Genomic DNA, 18,151 nt, shown 5'->3' on the forward strand with positions numbered 1-18,151 from the left:
TTGGGTTAAGTTAGTGATTTACGCCTGTCCAGGCTGTTTAGAAACCCTCAGAACCCGTAAAGTAATAGAAACTATTGTCGGCAACTTTTGTAACTTCCACCTTGCTCATTACCTTGTATTGTTACCTCTTACTTAAACTTGACATGATTTATGTCATCTTTCAGAAGTCTTGCGACTGTGTCCTTATTGTCAGCATTGTCATTGATTATATTTGCTTGGCCAGACATTCTAACTACATGATCTTCTCACAACAAAAGGGCTTCAAAAATGTCAGACGTGGCAACAGGCAATTACTTCAACAGCTATAATCTTCACTTTCACTGTAGATATTAGCATAAGCGATGCTAGAAATAATTCATTGGCAAAATGAAAGGCTTTCCGCATATCACGTGGATTGGTTAAAAATACTATAAAGGTACATCAGCCCTTATAGGAACAGGGATACAAGAATCTGAGAGACCCAGAAGCGTACTCCTCCTGTAGCACCATCTTTCTCTAAAATCACTTTTTTGAGGTTTGAGTGATTGTTGTACACAATTGCCTTATCATTAGATATGCATACACGTAAATAAATCTAGTCTACTAAAATTATTGGAAAAATTTGCATACCTTATTAGCATCACATTACTATTAGAAAAAGCTTTGTAGAGGCGGACATTTGATTAATCTCATTTTGGAACACTGTTGGACTTTCCCTCTATGGGGCTGTATGTGTGCTCACTGGTCCTTCTTACCTCTTCTTGTATTTGGTACATTCACTATTGCATATGTTCTTACACTTACACTTAAAAAACTCACAGCCTTCTCTGACATTAATTTTAATAATAGAAAACATCCCAACATACATTCTTTCTTTTATTTTATAACTACAGTTTTGTACAGTTTCTCTCTTCCCATTTTGGAGTATCATTATGGGGGCGCCTGGGTGGCTCAGTGGGTTAAAGCCTCTGCCTTTCGCTCAGGTCATGATCCCAGGGTCCTGGGATTGAGCCCCTCACTGGGCTCTCTGCTCAGCGGGGTGTCGGCTTCCTCCTCTTTCTCTGCCTGCCTCTCTGCCTACTTGTGATCTCTGTCAAATAAATAAATAAAATCCTTTTTTTTAAAATGGAGTATCATTATGGTCTCAACTTAATTAAATATAATTATTCTCCTTTTGATGCTCAAGTTATGCCAATATGGCCCTTGTAAGCCTACTTCTTTACAGCTGCACAAGGTTTTTAAAGCATTCTTTATTTCTGGCAACAAGAGGTTCTAGCCAATCTTAATATTTCCCTGTCCTAGGTCATAGAACCAACTACACTTCAAGGAACTATGGTTCTTTCTGGTAGAGAATAGTAGCGCGCGCTCTCTCTCTCTCTCTCTCTCTCTCACACACACACACACACACACATACATATATATAATTAAAGTGATAGGTAAAAGACTGTTGGGCTATTTTTTGTGACATTTCTGGTTCACATAACATATGCTACTGAATCTGCTTTTCTTAATAAATTTTAATTGCCCAAAAGACTTCCTACTCCACTGGCATGAAACTTGACTAGATTTTGATGTCTCCTGTCCTAACCTGTTCAGCCCAAGACCACTAGGGACAAACCTATATTTAGAGAGGATCAGGATTATTGACCCATTCCAATGAGGGAAATCTCACACCAGAGAAATTGTGTGGTATGTCTCGGGAATGAAGAATTATAAAATCTGGGAGATCGTTAGATTTAGGTGAAATTTAAAGGAAGCAGAGTTTTGATAGATTTGAAGTAGAGCTGTTTCTTTTTTAAATATTTTATTTATTTGAGAGAGAGCATGAGAGGCGAGAAGGTCAGAGGGAGAAGCAGACTCCCCATGGGGCTGGGAGCCTGATGTGGGACTCGATCCCAGGACTCCGGGACCGTGACCTGAGCGGAAGGCAGTGCCCAACCAACTGAGCCACCCAGGCGCCCAGCAGAGCTGTTTATAAAGAAGTCAACATCAGATCTGGACTGAAGAACAGTGTCAGGATCCTGTTTCTCGAAAACAACAAAATTACAGGACGTGGACTATTGTGTTCAGGAGCCCCTGAAATGAAGGCTTTGCTTCTAGGTTGGAAACTGAGGCCACTTCTTTGTGTCAAAGCAAAAACGGGCCGTGTCATTCCTACTGACAATAATTTCAATAACAAGGTTCCTAACAGCAGACGCTTTCAGAGAACAAAATGTTTCACTGCATTAGAAAGTAGACACTCAGAAGAGGTTGTGGTTATTATACACTACTGAGCAGACCCTTCAGAGAAATATTATTTCCTGCTACCTTTCCAGCTGGCGTTTCTGTTTATTATCCCAGCCCAATGAATGGCCAAGCAGATATTTGCACTCTACATTTCAGCTAAATTTTACTTATTCATTCTGAATTTTCCTCAGTCTTGGAGGAAAATCTAGTGACTTAGTGTGCTTCTCTTATGTATGGCCTTCTCTACAGCTGTGGTTATTGCAAGAAGCAGTCATCTTCAACATGTGAACCACAGGGTCATTTTTGCCCGATGATGAGCTAACCTGACATGTCTCAAACAGCTACTGCTATTGCCACCTGAAACCCTGATGTTCCTGTCATTACCACGCTGCAATATTTGCCTTGAATTCCTGTTCACTTCTATATCTGATCATACATCAGAGCTACCCTCGTCTCAATGAATTATATAAAAGGAAGCCATTTCTCTATCCATTGGTACTAAAGTACAGCTGTAGCCTGTGCAGTAAGCAATACCAAAAGGCTTAAGGAAATTATAGTTAAATTCAAGGATGTAGCTACATAACAGATTGTTAAAAGTAATGAAGTTTCAAGTACAGTAAATCATTAACCATAAAGAACATTTAGGCAAATGCAGACACCTAAACATAATTGTTTCTATGACAATTTAAGCATATGTTTCTCATTCTGCTATTAAGAAAATTACATCCCAATTTGCTAGGCTAGTATTTTAAAACAATTCTTTCCTATGGTGTAATATTACTAAAGATACGCCAAAAAGAACTGCTGCATTTGAAAGTTAAAAAATACAAGGAGACAATGTAAAATTCAGTGTCTAGACTTAAAGAGCAAAACATGAGTAACACATCTAAACATTTCTTATTGGAGCTTAACGCTCCCTTGCCTCTGCTTCCTTTTTTAGCCACCATAATCTCGTTTTTCCTTTCCTGCCAAGCAGTACTTATTTGTAGTCTGTACTTATTTCTACCATTTTCTGCTTCCTACAATTTTACTTCTACTCAAGCCAACTCCATTAAAACGGAGCTCAGCAGTTGCCTACTCCATTGACCTTTTCTCGTTTCTCATCCTCTTCTGTTTATCCACCAGACATTGACTGAAAGCCATAATGTGCCAAGCATTATTCAAGGCACTGACTGAGAACTTGAAACCAGAAAGTGGGCAGAGTGAGGATGGCAGTGTGGTAGACTCCCTCCTTTCTTGGCCAACATTAACCAAGCACTTAACCATGTAAATGCTTTGCATGGGTTAACTCATTCAATCCTCTTGACAGCCCAATGGGTTAGGAACTGTTAGTATCCCCATTTTCATGAGGGATAAACTGTAGCAGAGAAAAATTAAGTAACACAGCTAATAAGTAGTAGACCTTGACCTTACTTCCTTGACCACAGAGGTTCCTTTATGTCTTTTTCTACTACTCTGACTCCTCGTTGCTCTCATTTTGTCTCTTCCTCCTCATTCTATTCCCATTCCCTTGGGGATAACGTCCCAAATTACCTTTGTCCGGTTCAAATTCCCGTCACCTCTGCTTTATTATTTTTGTCATCCCTTAGACACAATTTTTCTAGTCCTGAATGTGTTCTCTTTGATCAACCGGCTCCTCTTCCCAATTATCTCCTGTCCCCTAGGGTAGACACCCTGAGATCATACTGTGATTTGTTCTTCCTTTTCCTGAGATGTTCTATCCTATTCATTAAATCTCACATTTGCCCTTCATGTCATCCATAATTCCAGGCCCTAATTCTTGCAACAGCTTCCTAGTCATCTCCCCAAACATAGCATCTCCCTCCCACAATCAATATTCTGTTCAAGAATCTGCAATGGTACAGACAGGCAACATATTCCTTTGTCTGGCTTTCAACGTTCTCCAAAAACTATACCAACATGACTTATCCAAATTTATTTCTCACCACTTCTCAAAAAATAATCTTTTCCCTCTGTTCCTCTCTCTCTTCTTTTCCAATGACTACTCTGCTGCTGAGCTCCTTATCAATTTCCACCTTGACTATTTTAAAATAATCACTCGACCAATATCCTGCGTCCAGTTTGTGTTCTCATTTATTCCCTTTTTCTTCCTTCATTCACTGAACAACATACTATGCAAATGCCAGGGTATAAAAATAGCTAGAATATAGTTCAAATCTCAAGAAATTTACAATCTAACAGAGAGAATACAGATGACCACATGTATACCTATTGACTTTAAGTACATTACTAAGGGCATAAGTAAAATCTGCGAAAATCCAAGGGAAAAAGCAATTCATTCTCTCCAAGGTGATGGGAGAAAACCTTCACTGTAAAGGTAAAATCCAATCACCCTGTTTGAGGACAAACATAATCTCGTAGGGGTGCCTGTGGAATACATTCCAGGCAACAGTGAAAAGCAAGAGCAGAGGATGATGGTATTAAAGACAATGACATAGCTGAAGAGTTTGGTTCGACTTCCCTCATATACACAGTGTAGGGAGATAGCAAGAGAGGAGCAGCAAAGGAAACTGGAAGATAAATGGATATATTCTGAAAAGTCTTACATCATATGTAGGGAGTTTTTCCATGATCACCTCTGTAATAGAAATGAGTCTTGGTAGGTGTTTAAGTGAGGGAAGCAAAAATTGGGGGACGGAGACAGGGTGACAGTGATCAGATTTATATGTTAGAGACATGCCAATGAATCAGGTAATAGGACTAAGTCCTAAACAATAGCAGTGGTGGTGAAAACAGAAAGACACAGACAATTCAAACCAAATCAACAGAGCTTGATGAATTATTAAATGTAGGGGCATTAGGACACAGGCTGTCAAGAAGTTTTAAATGTCTGCTACTGATAGACAGGGAGGCCTTTGTACAAAGGGAGAAACAAGTCTGTCTGAGAAAATAAGTTTGGCCTGCAATCTGCTGAAATGGGACCATCTGAGGAGGGTTCCAGCATGTGGCAGGATCTTTAGAGAGCACCAGAGCTTGGGTGAATGGTCAAGATCCCAGCAGAGGGCCATTTGGTCTAGCTCCCTTCATTCTGGTTCTGTTGTACTTACCAGGCAACCTTCTGATACTAAATCGAGCTTTTCAAACTGGGTTTGGTATTTTTACTATTTGGAAATTTTATTTTCAGCCTTAACTTGATAACCCAGAATTATGATAACCCAGAATTATCACTTTCGAGCCATCCTTTTCTGCATTTAGGAATCTTGCAGAATCGAATGAGGGTGGACAAAACAGATAAAATAAAACACCTGATGTTGTAAAGTTCAATGTTGTCTCTCATCCTCCCACCACCTACAAGGCCAGATCCCTGCCCCCCACCTCCCGCACCCCGCCCCAGGCCTTGCCTCAACAGCCAGCCAGCCTATCTTTAACATCATTTTTAAACTACAGATATGAAAATCATGAACACTGAGAAGTAGGTCTCTTCGAAGTTTACCTTCATGATATATGTGGAGAAAGGATTTTGAAACATATTCATTTTATAAATAACAATTAACCTAAATAGAAAACGAATTAAGAAAGCACCTTAAAAAGTCACCAAGGCAGGAAAAACTATATTAAATATAAACGATCCCCTTGTCATTAAAGCATGTTTAATGGTCCCTCCACCTGGGAGTCTTTATTGTCCAGGAGTTGGTATTAGAAGTATGTAAAACAGTAATAAAACAATAGCTCTAAAATTCAGCTACCAGTAAAGCACATGGGCCCTAAACACAACTGCCAATGGGCTCAGGCCGATAAGGCAAGGCAGCAGTAACGGGGACTGGACATGCCTGGCCTATGAAAGAGCACAGCTGATGCTCATAGGAATGTTAGCCAAGTACTGTCAAATATTCTGATTTTTTTCTTCCAGTGGGTCAGAAATCCAGATTTTATGTAAAATTTCCAGATTTTCAAAATTCATGTGGACCTCTGCTCTATTCCAAATTAGCGAGGTCTTACAACACCTCAATTTAATCCATGTTACCATTTAATAGCTAATGAGGCTGCAAGTATTGACTAGACTTTAAAATTGTAATGTTTAACATTCAATAGGATTTTAGAAATAAACTTCTATCTCAATCATAATCTTATAAATATATTAATATCTAAAGAGCATTACAATTTCAGTCCTCAATGTCGCCAAACTTTTTCTGGCAAATAAAAGCTGAGTGGACAGAGTTTTACTTTTCAATTTTAATACAATGCAAAATGTGTTACAGGAAACAACTTCTAGTTTTCTGTAGTAGGTTGAAGTGAATACACATGAGAATCCAGAAAGCACTCACACAACTGATGAATGTGCCAGACCCACAAAATTAACTAATTTTCAGGGACGCAAAGATACTTGTCAATATTGGCCTCCACTCACAACTTGGTGAGATCTCCTTCGAAAATTCACTCTGTAACTATGTCTCATCAACAGCTCTAGTTAAGTTCACCTTGACCCCAGAGGTGACTTTACCCTGTCCTCCACGGAGACCAGCTATATAAATCTGGGGCCTGGGCACTCGACTGCTGCCTTCTCTCTTAGACTGCGTGCCAACATCCTTGGGTGGGTACACCTGTGAACAATTTTCTCTTCTCATGTGACTGAGATCAGTTTGTACTGAGTGAGTAGCTTTCTGACGCAAATTGGCCTAAAAAGAAAGAGAATATACAGGAATTAGCCCATCTCTTAAAAAGCAAATAATATCAGGCTAATTTTTTCTCAATCCGCAAAGAAATTAGCCCTCCAACACAGCATTTTTCTACAAAACATTAAAACATTAGAAAAACTAGAGCATTATAAAACCCTTTGCCAAGATGTAGAAAAATACATGAAGGGTTGAAAATGGGCCCAATGAAAGAACATGCAGATTCAAACTTAACAGTGAGCTCAATTATTTATTAGTATAATCTTCTAATTCCTTCACTGATTCTAATTAGTATAATTAGTATAATCTTCTAATTCCTATACTTTGAGATTCATACCACTTAGATTTTCCTGCCATGCTTGGTTTATTGTTTTAAAAGACAGAAATTTAAGATTTCCTTTGTCTTTTTTAAATGGATCTCAGCCAAAACTTTTAATATAAAAAGTTCTAATGTCTTTAGGTTATATTTTACAGTATTCTACATCTTGCTTACTCTTTTCATGGATTACTAGTAAACATGAAGTTAAACAGATTACTCAGGCTGGGAAGCAAAGAGGAATTTAGAAAGAGGAGACTAGGATTTGCTGAAGCAATGACGAAGTCCAAGAGAAAAACTCAAAAGCATTAGAGACTGTGAGTTAAAAAGTAAAGACCTGGAATGAGAGGAAACATTTCCGATTTTGAGACACTGTGGGTAAGTGAGAACTGAAACCATTTTCCCCCCACACTGAGTTTTCTGTCTACATTAATATGACTTCACTATTCCATTGTCCTCATTAGCAGGATTTTACCATTCCAAGAGACCCCTGCCAAAGCGAATAACTTGTCTGACTACAGAACATCCTGAAAGACACACCTTCAGTCCTAAGCATCAATACAGACATTACGCCCTAACATTCTTTGCACCCCTGCCCCATAAATCTTCACCCTCGATTCCCATCAATGCTGAGCTCCTTTTTCATGATCTTTACCCAACCCAATTCAAGCCTTCATCCCTCCCCTGACCTTACCCTTGGCATTGAAAGACCTGCCTTCCACACAACACTCCCCATTCTCAATAAATTCTGACCTTCCTCTTCCCCCTCAAGACACTTCCAAGGCTCTCCTGAGGTGGTGGTCCCTACTACAGCTTTAAGTAATACACTCAGTTTTGTTCTATCAGCAGGTTGTACCAGTAATATATGGGGAGCTGGCATTCAACGTGATGCAATTCTACAGGGTAATTACTAGGTCTCCAGTGGGAAACAGAGTGAAGTGGAGGCTGAGGAATGGGAAGAGAGGGCTTAATTAGTATGCAGTGCAGCCCCACTGAACACCCCAATCTCTTCCTATTTCTAGTCCAGACTTATGTTGGCACCTCTACCTCTCATATTCTATCCAGCCATCACTTCCCCTTCCTCTTTGCCTATTCATACCTCAGACCAACTTTCAAATGTCACTGAAGTCAATTTTTTTAAATTTAACCTTTTGTGTTTTCCAAAATTCATTGTTTAAGCACCACACCCAGTGCTCCATGCACTACATACCCTCCTTAATACCCACCACCAGGCTCACCCACCCTTCTCCCCTCAAAACCCTCAGTTTGTTTCTCAGAGTCCACAGTCTGTCACGGTTTTTCGCTCCCTCTGATTTCCCCCATCTTACTTCTCTCCATCTCCCAATGTCCTCTGTGTTATTTCTTATGCTCCACAAGTAAGTGAAACCATATAATAATTGACTCTCTCTGCTTGACTTATTTCACTCAGCATAATCTCCTCCAGTCCCATCCATGTTGATACAAAAGTTGGGTATTCATCCTTTCTGATGGAGGCATAATACTCCATTGTATATATGGACCACATCTTCTTTATCCATTCATCTGCTGAAGGACATCTTGGTTCTTTCCACAGTTTGGCGACTGTGCCCATTGCTGTTATGAACATTGGGGTACATATGGCCCTTCTTTTCACTACATCTGTATCTTGGGGTAAATAGCTAGTAGTGCAACTGCAGGGTCATAGGGAAGTTCTATTTTTAATTTTTTGAGGAATCCCCACACTGTTTTCCAAAGTGGCTGCACCAACTTGCATTCCCACCAAAGGTGTAACAAAGTTCCCCTTTCTCCACATCCTTTTCAACATTTGTTGTTTCCTGTCTTGTTGATTTGGGCCATTCTAACTGGTGTAAGGTGGTATCTCAATGTGGTTTTGATTTGAATCAAATCAAATCTGTTAGCCATTTGTATGTCTTCTTTGGAGAAGCGTCTGTTCATGTCTTCTGCCCATTTTCTGACATGATAATCTGTTTTGGGGGTGTTGAGTTTGAGGAGTTCTTTATAGATCTTAGATATTAACCCTTTGTCTGTATTGTCATTTCCAAATATCTTCTCCCATTCCATGGGTTGCCTCTTGGTTTTGTTGACTGTTACCCTTGCTGTGCAGAAACTTTTGATTTTGATGAAGTCCCAAAAGTTCATTTTCGCTTTTGTTTCCTTTACCTTTGGGGACATGCCTTGAAAGAAGTTGCTGTGGCCAATGTCGAAGAGGTTACCGCCTATGTTTTCCTCTAGGATTTTGATAGATTCCTGCCTCATATTGAGGTCTTTTATCCATTTCAAGTTTATCTTTGTGTATGTTGTGAGAAAATGGTCGAGTTTCATTCTTCTATACATAGCTGTCCAGTTTTTCCAGCACCATTTGTTAAAGAGACTGTTTTTTTTCCAGTGGATTTTTTTTCTTGCTTTGTTGAAGATTATTTGACCACAGAGTTGAGGGTCCATATCTGGGCTCTCTACTCTGTTCCACTGGTCTATGTGTCTGTTTTTGTGCCAGTTCCATGCTGTCTTGGTGATCATAGCTTTGTAGTAAAGCTTGATATCAGGCAATGTGATGCCCCCAGCTTTGTTTTTCTTTTTCAATGTTCCCTTAGCAATTCAGGGTCTCTTTTGGTTCCATACAAATTTTAGGATTGTTTGTTCCAACTCATTATTGTAGGGGATCTTAACACTCCAGTCTCAGTAATAGACAGATGATCCAAGCAGAAAATCAATAAAGAAACAAGAGCATTCAATGACACATTGGACTAGATGGACCTCATAGATATATACAGAACATCCCACCCTAAAACAATAGAATACTCATTCTTCTTGAGTGTACATGGACCTTTCTCCAGAATAGATCACATACTTGGTCACAAATCAGGGCTCAACCAATACCAAAAGACTGAGATTATTCCCTACATATTCTCAGACCACAATGCTTTGAAACTGGAACTCAACCACAAGAAAAAAGTATGGAAGGAATGCAAACACTTGGAAGCAAAAGATCATCCTGCTTAAGAATGTTTGGATCAACTGGAAAATCAAAGAAGAACTTAAAACAATTCATGGAAACCAATGAGGATGAAGGCATATTGCTCCAAAATCTAGGGGATACATCAAAGGTGGTCCTAAGGGTGAAATACATAGCCATCCAAGCCTCCCTCAAAAAAATGGAAAAATCCTGAATACACCAACTCTCTTTACGCTTTAAAGAACTGGAGAATCAACAACAAATTAAGCCAACCCCCCATACAAGAAAGGAAATAATCTGGGGCGCCTGGGTGGCTCAGTGGGTTGGGCCTCTACCTTCGGCTCAGGTCATGATCCCAGGGGCCTGGGATCGAGTCCCGCATTGGGCTCTCTGCTCAGCAGGGAGCCTGCTTCTCCTCCTCTCTCTCTCTCTGTCTGTCTCTCTGCCTATTTGTGATCCCTCTCTGTCAAATAAATAAATAAGATCTTTAAAAAAAAAAGTTGACCATAACGATAATTGTAAGCAAGATATTGTAATACCACAGAAAGACTAGAATAAAGGAACAGAATATATATTATCAATTATATTTAAAAAAATAAAAAGAAAGGAAATAATCAAGATTAGAGCAGAGATCACTGAGATAGAAACTACAGAAACAGTAGAACACATCAACAAAACTAGAAGCTGGTTTTTTGAAAGAATCAATAGGATTGATAAACCACTGGCCAAACTAATCCAAAAGAAAAGAGAAAGGACCCCAATTCATAAAATGATGAATGAAAAGGGAGCGAACATGACTAACACTATGGAAATAGAAACAATGATCAGAAATTATTATCAACAGTTATATGCCAGTAAGTTAAGCAACCTAGATGAAATGGATGCATTCCTAGAAACCTATAAACTTCCAAAACTGAATCAGGAAAAAATTGGCAACCCGAATAGACCAATACATAGTAACGAGATTGAAGCAGTTGATCAAAAGCCTCCCAAAAAACAAGGGCGCCTGGATGGCTCAGTCATTAAGCGTCTCCCTTTGGCTCAGGTCATGATCCCAGGGTCCTGGGATCAAGTCCCACATCTGGCTCCTGGCTCAGCAGAGAGCTTGCTTCTCCCTCCTACTCTACCTGCTCCTCCCCCTGTTCGTACTCTCCATCTCTGTTAAATGAATAAATAAAACCTTAAAAAAAAAAAAAAAAAACACCTCCCAAAACACAAGACTCCAGGACCTGATGGATTCCCTGGGGAATTCTATCAACCATTCAAAGAAGAAATAATACCTATTCTCCTGAAACTATTTCAAAAAACAGAAACAGAAAGAACACTTCCAGACTCTTTTTATGAAGCCAGCATCACCCTAATCCCAAACCAGGCAAAGACCCCACCGAAAAGGAGAACTTCAGACCAATATCTCTGATGAATATGGATGCGAAGATTCTCAACAAGATCCTAGCTAACAGGATCCAACAGTACATTAAAAAGATTATCCACCATGACCAGGTGGGATTTATCCATGGGATGCAAGGGTGGCTCAACATTTGCAAATCAAACAATTAATAGAACAAATCAATAAGAGAAGAGAGAAGAACCACATGGCCCTCTCAATTGATCCAGAAAAAACCATTTGACAAGATACAGCACCCGTTCCTAATTAAAACCCTTCAAAGTATAGGGATAGAGGGAACATTCCTGAACTTCATAAAATCTATCTATGAAAAACCCACAGTGAATATCATCCTCAATGCAGAAAAGCTTATGGCCTTCCCTTTGAGATCAAGAAAACAACAAGGATGCCCACTCTTACCATTGTTGTTCAACATAGTACTAGAAGTCCTAGCAACAGCAATCAGACAACAAAAAGAAATAAAAGGTATTCAACTTGGCAAAGAAGAAGTCAAACTCTCTCTCTTTGCAGATGAGTGATACTTTATATGGAAAACCCTGAAGACTCTACCCCCAAACTACTAGAACTCATACAGCAATTCAGTAATGTGGCAGGATACAAAATCAATGTATAGAAATCATTTGCTTTCTTATACACTAGCAATGAAAATATAGAAAGGGAAATTAGAAAACTGATTCCATTTACTAAAGCACCAAGAACTATAAGATACCTGGGAGTAAACCTAACCAAAGAGGTAAAGGATCTGTACTTGAGGAACTATAGAACACTCAAGAAAGGAATTGAAGAAGACACAAAAAGATGGAAGAGCATGCCATGCTCATGGATCAGAAGAATAAACACTGTTACAATGTCTATATTGTCTATACTTTCTATACTGTCTATACTGCCTATACTTTCAATGCCATCCTAATAAAAATTGCACCGGTATTTTTCAAAGAGCTGGAAGTCAACTTTTATTTCACTTCTGTTATACTACTTACTGAGAGGTACTGAAATATTTTTAGTGTATCCATGCACTTGCTAGAAGATTAGCTTCTGAAGAACAAAGTAGGGGTATCTACGTTACCTTGTATATGTCCGATGGGCTCAAGTGAGTTTAGTAAATAACAGAAAAGAACATGGGGATGGAGCTTCATGAACTACAGAAGAGTAGCTGCATGAACTACAGAAGAGTAGTATTGATAGCAATATTAATGGAACAAAAAGATCTAGAAGATATACTAGGAAGCTAATCCTTCCTCATCCCAGGAAATCAAGGGACTGAAGAGCTGCCACCAGAAAGGGGGGCAAGAAAAATGTCAAGGTTGGTGAAAAGCCTATAAAACACTGCATATACAAACGGACAAAGGCTATACCTTGTAAAACGATAGAACTCTCCCCCACAACCTCTGTAGCCATAGCTATCAGCACAGAACAGGCAGGATTTGGCCAGCTTCCTTATTTTTTTGCTGCCTCCACCTTTCAATTAAGGACTGACCAGAGAAAGCCCATGATACCCACCAAACTAATCACATAAGATCCCCCATTTTGTGTTAGCCCACCTCCAGTTTCCTCATGTCAACAACTTCTAATCAGAAAACTCTTTAAACCCTTCCCCTTTTTTTCACATCAAGCTCTCCCTCTTCTCCCGCCTGCTTTGGAGCTTCTGCCAACTACAGGTGATGATGCTTGACTCCCTTGCTATAGCAAACTTTGAATAAATAGCCTCTGTTCCCATTTGGGTAAGCCTTTGTTTATTTCCACACCTGATTTCAATCAAAGAGATGGGCAAAATATACTAAGAAAAGGCTACAGATGTAAAAGAGTTTTCTTCATACTCTAAATACTTGTTGTTTAAAATGATGAGGTACTATAGAAAGAGTTAATGGGAGGAATTCCACGGAGTCAGACATGGATGAGAGTTTCAAAGCCATGCTTTGAGGGCAGGCACCTCTTATAATTAAAGTGACTGAGAATCAGAAGGATAAGAGAGCTCAGTGCGTGTAGAGAAGATGTTGACAACAAGAGAGGACACTATCTGGGATATAATAGAGGTAATATTCTGCTCCTCAAAAAAACAAAAACAAAAACAAAAGACAAGGATATACTTCCATGATTAGAGGAATCTGAGAATGCTTTAAATACTAGACCCTCATAGATTAGCACAATATATGGGTATAGAAAGAGAGAGTGAGCAACTACCATTGTTATAGTTACTGGATGGTATAATTTGAGAATTTTATAATTTGAGTTTCATCCTTCTCTATATGCTTAAAATTAGAAGGTAAAGGTACCTTCTTTACCTTACAAGGTAAAGCTGGCAAATTAATATGCAAAGAACTCGGTATACAACTCATTAGTTTATTCAAATAAATTAAATTACTAGCTCTATGAGTAATGATACATTTGAGTTCCCCAACCTCTAGGTCTCGGCCTTAGTGCCATCTTGGAAAACCCTGCACCAAGCAAGTGGAGGAAGAAGCAATGTGGAGGCTGAAGTGAGAAAGATGAAGCAGAGGTCCAAGTAAACAGCTAGCTTGTACACCCATGGAAGCCACAGGAATAGACATAAGGAAAGCCAGAGGCCTGGGACACTGGTACTTTCTAGAACTTGATTCCGTGGATCTAGAATATCCATTGCCATTTGATCACAACCACCACCTTCAAGAGACCCACCTAGCTCATACCAAAACTGTCCCTTTTGGTCCTATAACCTGGACTTGTGACTTTTAGGATTAATTCTGTTTCCGTATGTGGCTGAATGTAACATATATACAATAAATCATCTCTTCCACTGTCTTAAAGAAAAAAAAATCCCCAACCTATAAATAATTTTAGAAAATATTGTTACAAACCAATTTTATAGCTTTTCTTCTTAATTCCCATTCATTCCACTCATATGATCTCACAATTGTTGGTGGCAATATGTGTGTATCCGTCTGTGTGCTACTTTCAGACATTGTAATTGGTTTTATATGTTTGTCAACATCCTTCATCTAAAAAAATGAAGTTTTATAATTAGTACATATTTTAAAAATAAGCATTATTTAGGGATAACTAAAAATATTTAGCTATGACAAAAATATTAGAAAAACAAGAATTTTTCAACATGGAATATACTCATAAAGACAGCAGAGAAAATAAGCCTGTAGTAGTGAACTAAATGAGATAACTTTACTGGGCATTATGGATTTGCTTGTACCTGACTTTGTGAAGTTAATATGGGAGGTATACTTTGGAAGGGGAAAACCAAATGTCACTCTTTCCTAAGTCAAATGCCCTTCTCAAAATTGGTAGCATAAGCGAATAGTTTGTTAAAAACTGACAGTTTAAAATAGCCATTAAATATTAAATATGAATCATATTTGTTTAAAGTATCAAAACATCTTTAGGATATATCTTTTTTTAATGACAGTTGATGATGATATTTTTAAAGTTTATTTATTTATAATCTCTACACCCAATGTGGGGCTCGAACTCATGACCCCAAGAAGAGAATCCCTTGCTCTTCCGACTAAGCCAGGCAGGAGCCCCTAGGATATATCTTGAACCCAAACTATGCATACTCAGCATATTATCCAAGATGGTTTTGTTTTAGCTGGATATTTCGATTTTCTGCTGTGTTGTTCACAACCTCACTATTAAAATATTAAATATTAACTCCAGGCTAAACAAGATATGATTATACTGTATATGAAACTGCTGGAGGGGGTGGTAGATGTCCAAAGAACTCAGATCACAGTAAAGAGAAGGGAGAGAAGACTGGATTTTTTTTTTTTTTATTCTGGTATAACAGTGTTATATATTAGTTTAGCTGTAGAATGCAGTGACTCAACAATTCTAGACATTACTCAGTGCTCCTCACAATAAGCTTACTCTTGATCTCCTTCACCTATTTTGCCCATCCCCCCACCCACCTCTGCTCTGACAACCACCAGATTGTTCTCCATATTTATAAAGAGTCTGTCCTTTTTTCTCTTTTCCCATTATTTTTGTCTCTTAAACTCCATACATAAATGAAATCATATGGTATTTATCTTTCTCTGACTGACCTATTTCACTTAGCCTAATATCCTCTTGATTCAACCATGTTGCAGCAAATGGCAAGATTTTATTCTTTTTTATGGCTCATATATATATATATATATATATATATATGCCACATCTCCTGTATCCATCCATTCAAGAGCAACTTCTTACTCCAAGGGGCACCTGAGACGCTCAGTTGGGTAAGTATCTGCCTTCAGTTTGAGTCATGATCTCAGAAGCCTGAGATCAAAAGCCTCACTGGGTTCCCTGCTCAGCAGGAAGTCTGCCTCTCCTTTCCCATTTGCCTCCCCCTCCCCCGCCCCCACTCACGCTCCTTCTCTCACTTTCTCAATGAAGAAGAACTTAAATATAAATTCTTACTCCAAATCAAGCAACAGATAATCATTGATTGCCCTACCATTTAATATATCATTTTTGCCTTCAAAATGATGTTATGATATAATTAGAGAGATAAAAACATGCTGCAAGATGACTAGCAATATAATACAATTCAAGTAAATAGCTAGCAAATAATTATAAGAACTACAGCTCTGAAATATGAAAGTCACTGAGGAAGAGCTGGAACTTAAATATATAGAAGAGGAAAAACAAGACCAATTAAATGGCTGGGGGAGGGGAGGAATTGTTCTTTAATGGAAAATTGTGCATGATCTACTTATAGCACACCTTTCTGATGATCTGATTCTAGCCTTTCACTGTCTTCGAGGAATCTTACAACTCTGTAAGTTATATATAAGTGGTAGCAAGGCCAAATAATTCTTGTCTATAGACACACAAATTCATAATTCCTTCAAGTTTTTTTTTATAGAACTTGGCAATGTAATTTTCAAATTTATAATGGAAAGTCAAGAGTCAAGTATAGCCAAGATTCTTTAGAAAGAGTGGCAGAACTTAGTCAACAGGTATTGAAACTTATAATAAAGCTCTAATAAGATATAGGTAGGGATTTTTTTTAACTGAAAAATTGAATAGAGAACCTAAAAATTACATCTGTGCATATAAGACACTGTAGATGTAGAGAAAGGACAGAGTATTGAACAAATAATCTGGGACAATTCACTACTCAAATGGAAAAAAAATTAAAATTAGATCTTCACCTTCCCCTAAACATAAAAATCAAATCCAAGTCAATTAAAAACTTGGGTGTGAAAGGTAAATCCAGATTCATTGCAAGACAATGTAGGAGAATAATTTTATGATCTAAAATACTTGAGGATTTCTTAAACAAGACAGAAAAGTTAAAGACATGAGAGAAAAAAGATTAATAAAATACGTAACTTTCATTTGTGAAAAGACACCACAGAAGAATAAAAAATATAAAACTGGAAAAGCCTGGGCCAGTGGAACGCAATCGAGAGCCTAGAAACAAAACCCTTTCTGTAGGAGAATTGTTCATTCAATGGTGGTGTTGTCACACTGAGTGGCATTGTACTGAAAACCATATATTATTATTATCATTACCAGTCACTGCTGGGATCATGTACAGTTTTAGAAGTAGGCAGAGTAAAAAATGTAACAAAAACCATTATGTTTTATTAAGACATACTTAATGAAACTACTAATTACTTAAAAAAAAGACTAAGTAACAGGTACTTCTTATGGATGGGACAACCTAATATAATAAACATGAAAAATTATTGATCATTTCACTTGATTATTTTAATGCAATTCCAGTTAAAATCTCAGGAAGATTTGGGGGGGAACTAGGCAAATTTATTAAGAAAATTACATGGATATATAAAGATTTATGCCTCACTATCTATGACAATTTTGAAAAAGTAAGAGGGAAAGGAAAGAGGTTACCCTCTCAGGTAGTAAGATATACTAGGAAGCAATAGTAAGGAAAGCAGCATGGTACAGAGTGTGGAGTGCAGAGACAGACACACAGACCTGTTCTCTTACAGCTCTAAGTTATCACCTGTGTTATCTGTGCTAAGCTTCTTTAATTTTAGATAAGAAAACACTATAGTTTCAATTATTTATCTAAATGTAGTATTTCTCTTTCAGAGTTTTCCAATCTAATTCATCAATTTGGCTCCTTCACTTGTTAGCCTTATTTTCTATGGATTTCATTAGTGTCCCTCTTCCGGGATGAATCTCTGACAGTGTTAGAGGCCCTCTTCGGAGCCTGTCTCTGCCTGGACTTAGAAACCATTCTACAACAAAGTCTAACTTTAAGTTAAATGTACTTTTAAAAGTCATAAATTCTTAAAATACCAACTATGCTAACCTGAGAATATGGAATGAGGGTTTCAAACTGTTGATGAAGTTCCAGGAGCTGAATTAATTCTGCATTTTTTTTGGCCTTTTCTTTAATTAAACCAATATAGTTTTCAGGATTTTCTGCAAATAAGTATGCAGCATCTCTGGTATTGAAAGTGTAATATTTTTCTTTATATTTCAAAATCCCAATTGCTGGATTTCCTGAAAATTAAGAAAAGGAAGTGAATTAGGCATAAAACATTAAGTGATTCTACGTTTGTAATACATCCATAAAACCACCCCACAAATTGCATATTTAACATATGACTTACACTTTTCATTTTGCTAAAATAGTACAATTTGCAATTTTAAATAATACATTTTATTAAATGATATCTTATGTGAAA

General features: G+C 38.0%; 1 protein-coding gene across 4 annotated transcripts in view; it reads right to left on the minus strand.

Moving 5' to 3' along the window:
* Positions 1–6,384: 6,384 nt before the first annotated feature.
* CFAP206 (cilia and flagella associated protein 206) overlaps positions 6,385–18,151 on the minus strand; it is a 33,475-nt gene continuing 21,708 nt past the window's right edge. For all 4 annotated transcript variants that reach the window (XM_082730609.1, XM_082730611.1, XM_082730612.1 and 1 more), the window contains exons 11-13: positions 17,773–17,966; positions 14,348–14,488; positions 6,385–6,842 (exon numbers count right to left, since the gene is read on the minus strand). In XM_082730609.1, the coding sequence (XP_082586735.1) occupies positions 6,612–6,842; positions 14,348–14,488; positions 17,773–17,966 (566 nt within the window). In that variant the 3' untranslated portion in view covers positions 6,385–6,611. The remainder of the gene's footprint in view (positions 6,843–14,347; positions 14,489–17,772; positions 17,967–18,151) is intronic.

Source organism: Mustela nivalis (genome assembly GCF_964662115.1).
Source record: "Mustela nivalis genome assembly, chromosome: 5".
Taxonomy (NCBI): domain Eukaryota; kingdom Metazoa; phylum Chordata; class Mammalia; order Carnivora; family Mustelidae; genus Mustela; species Mustela nivalis.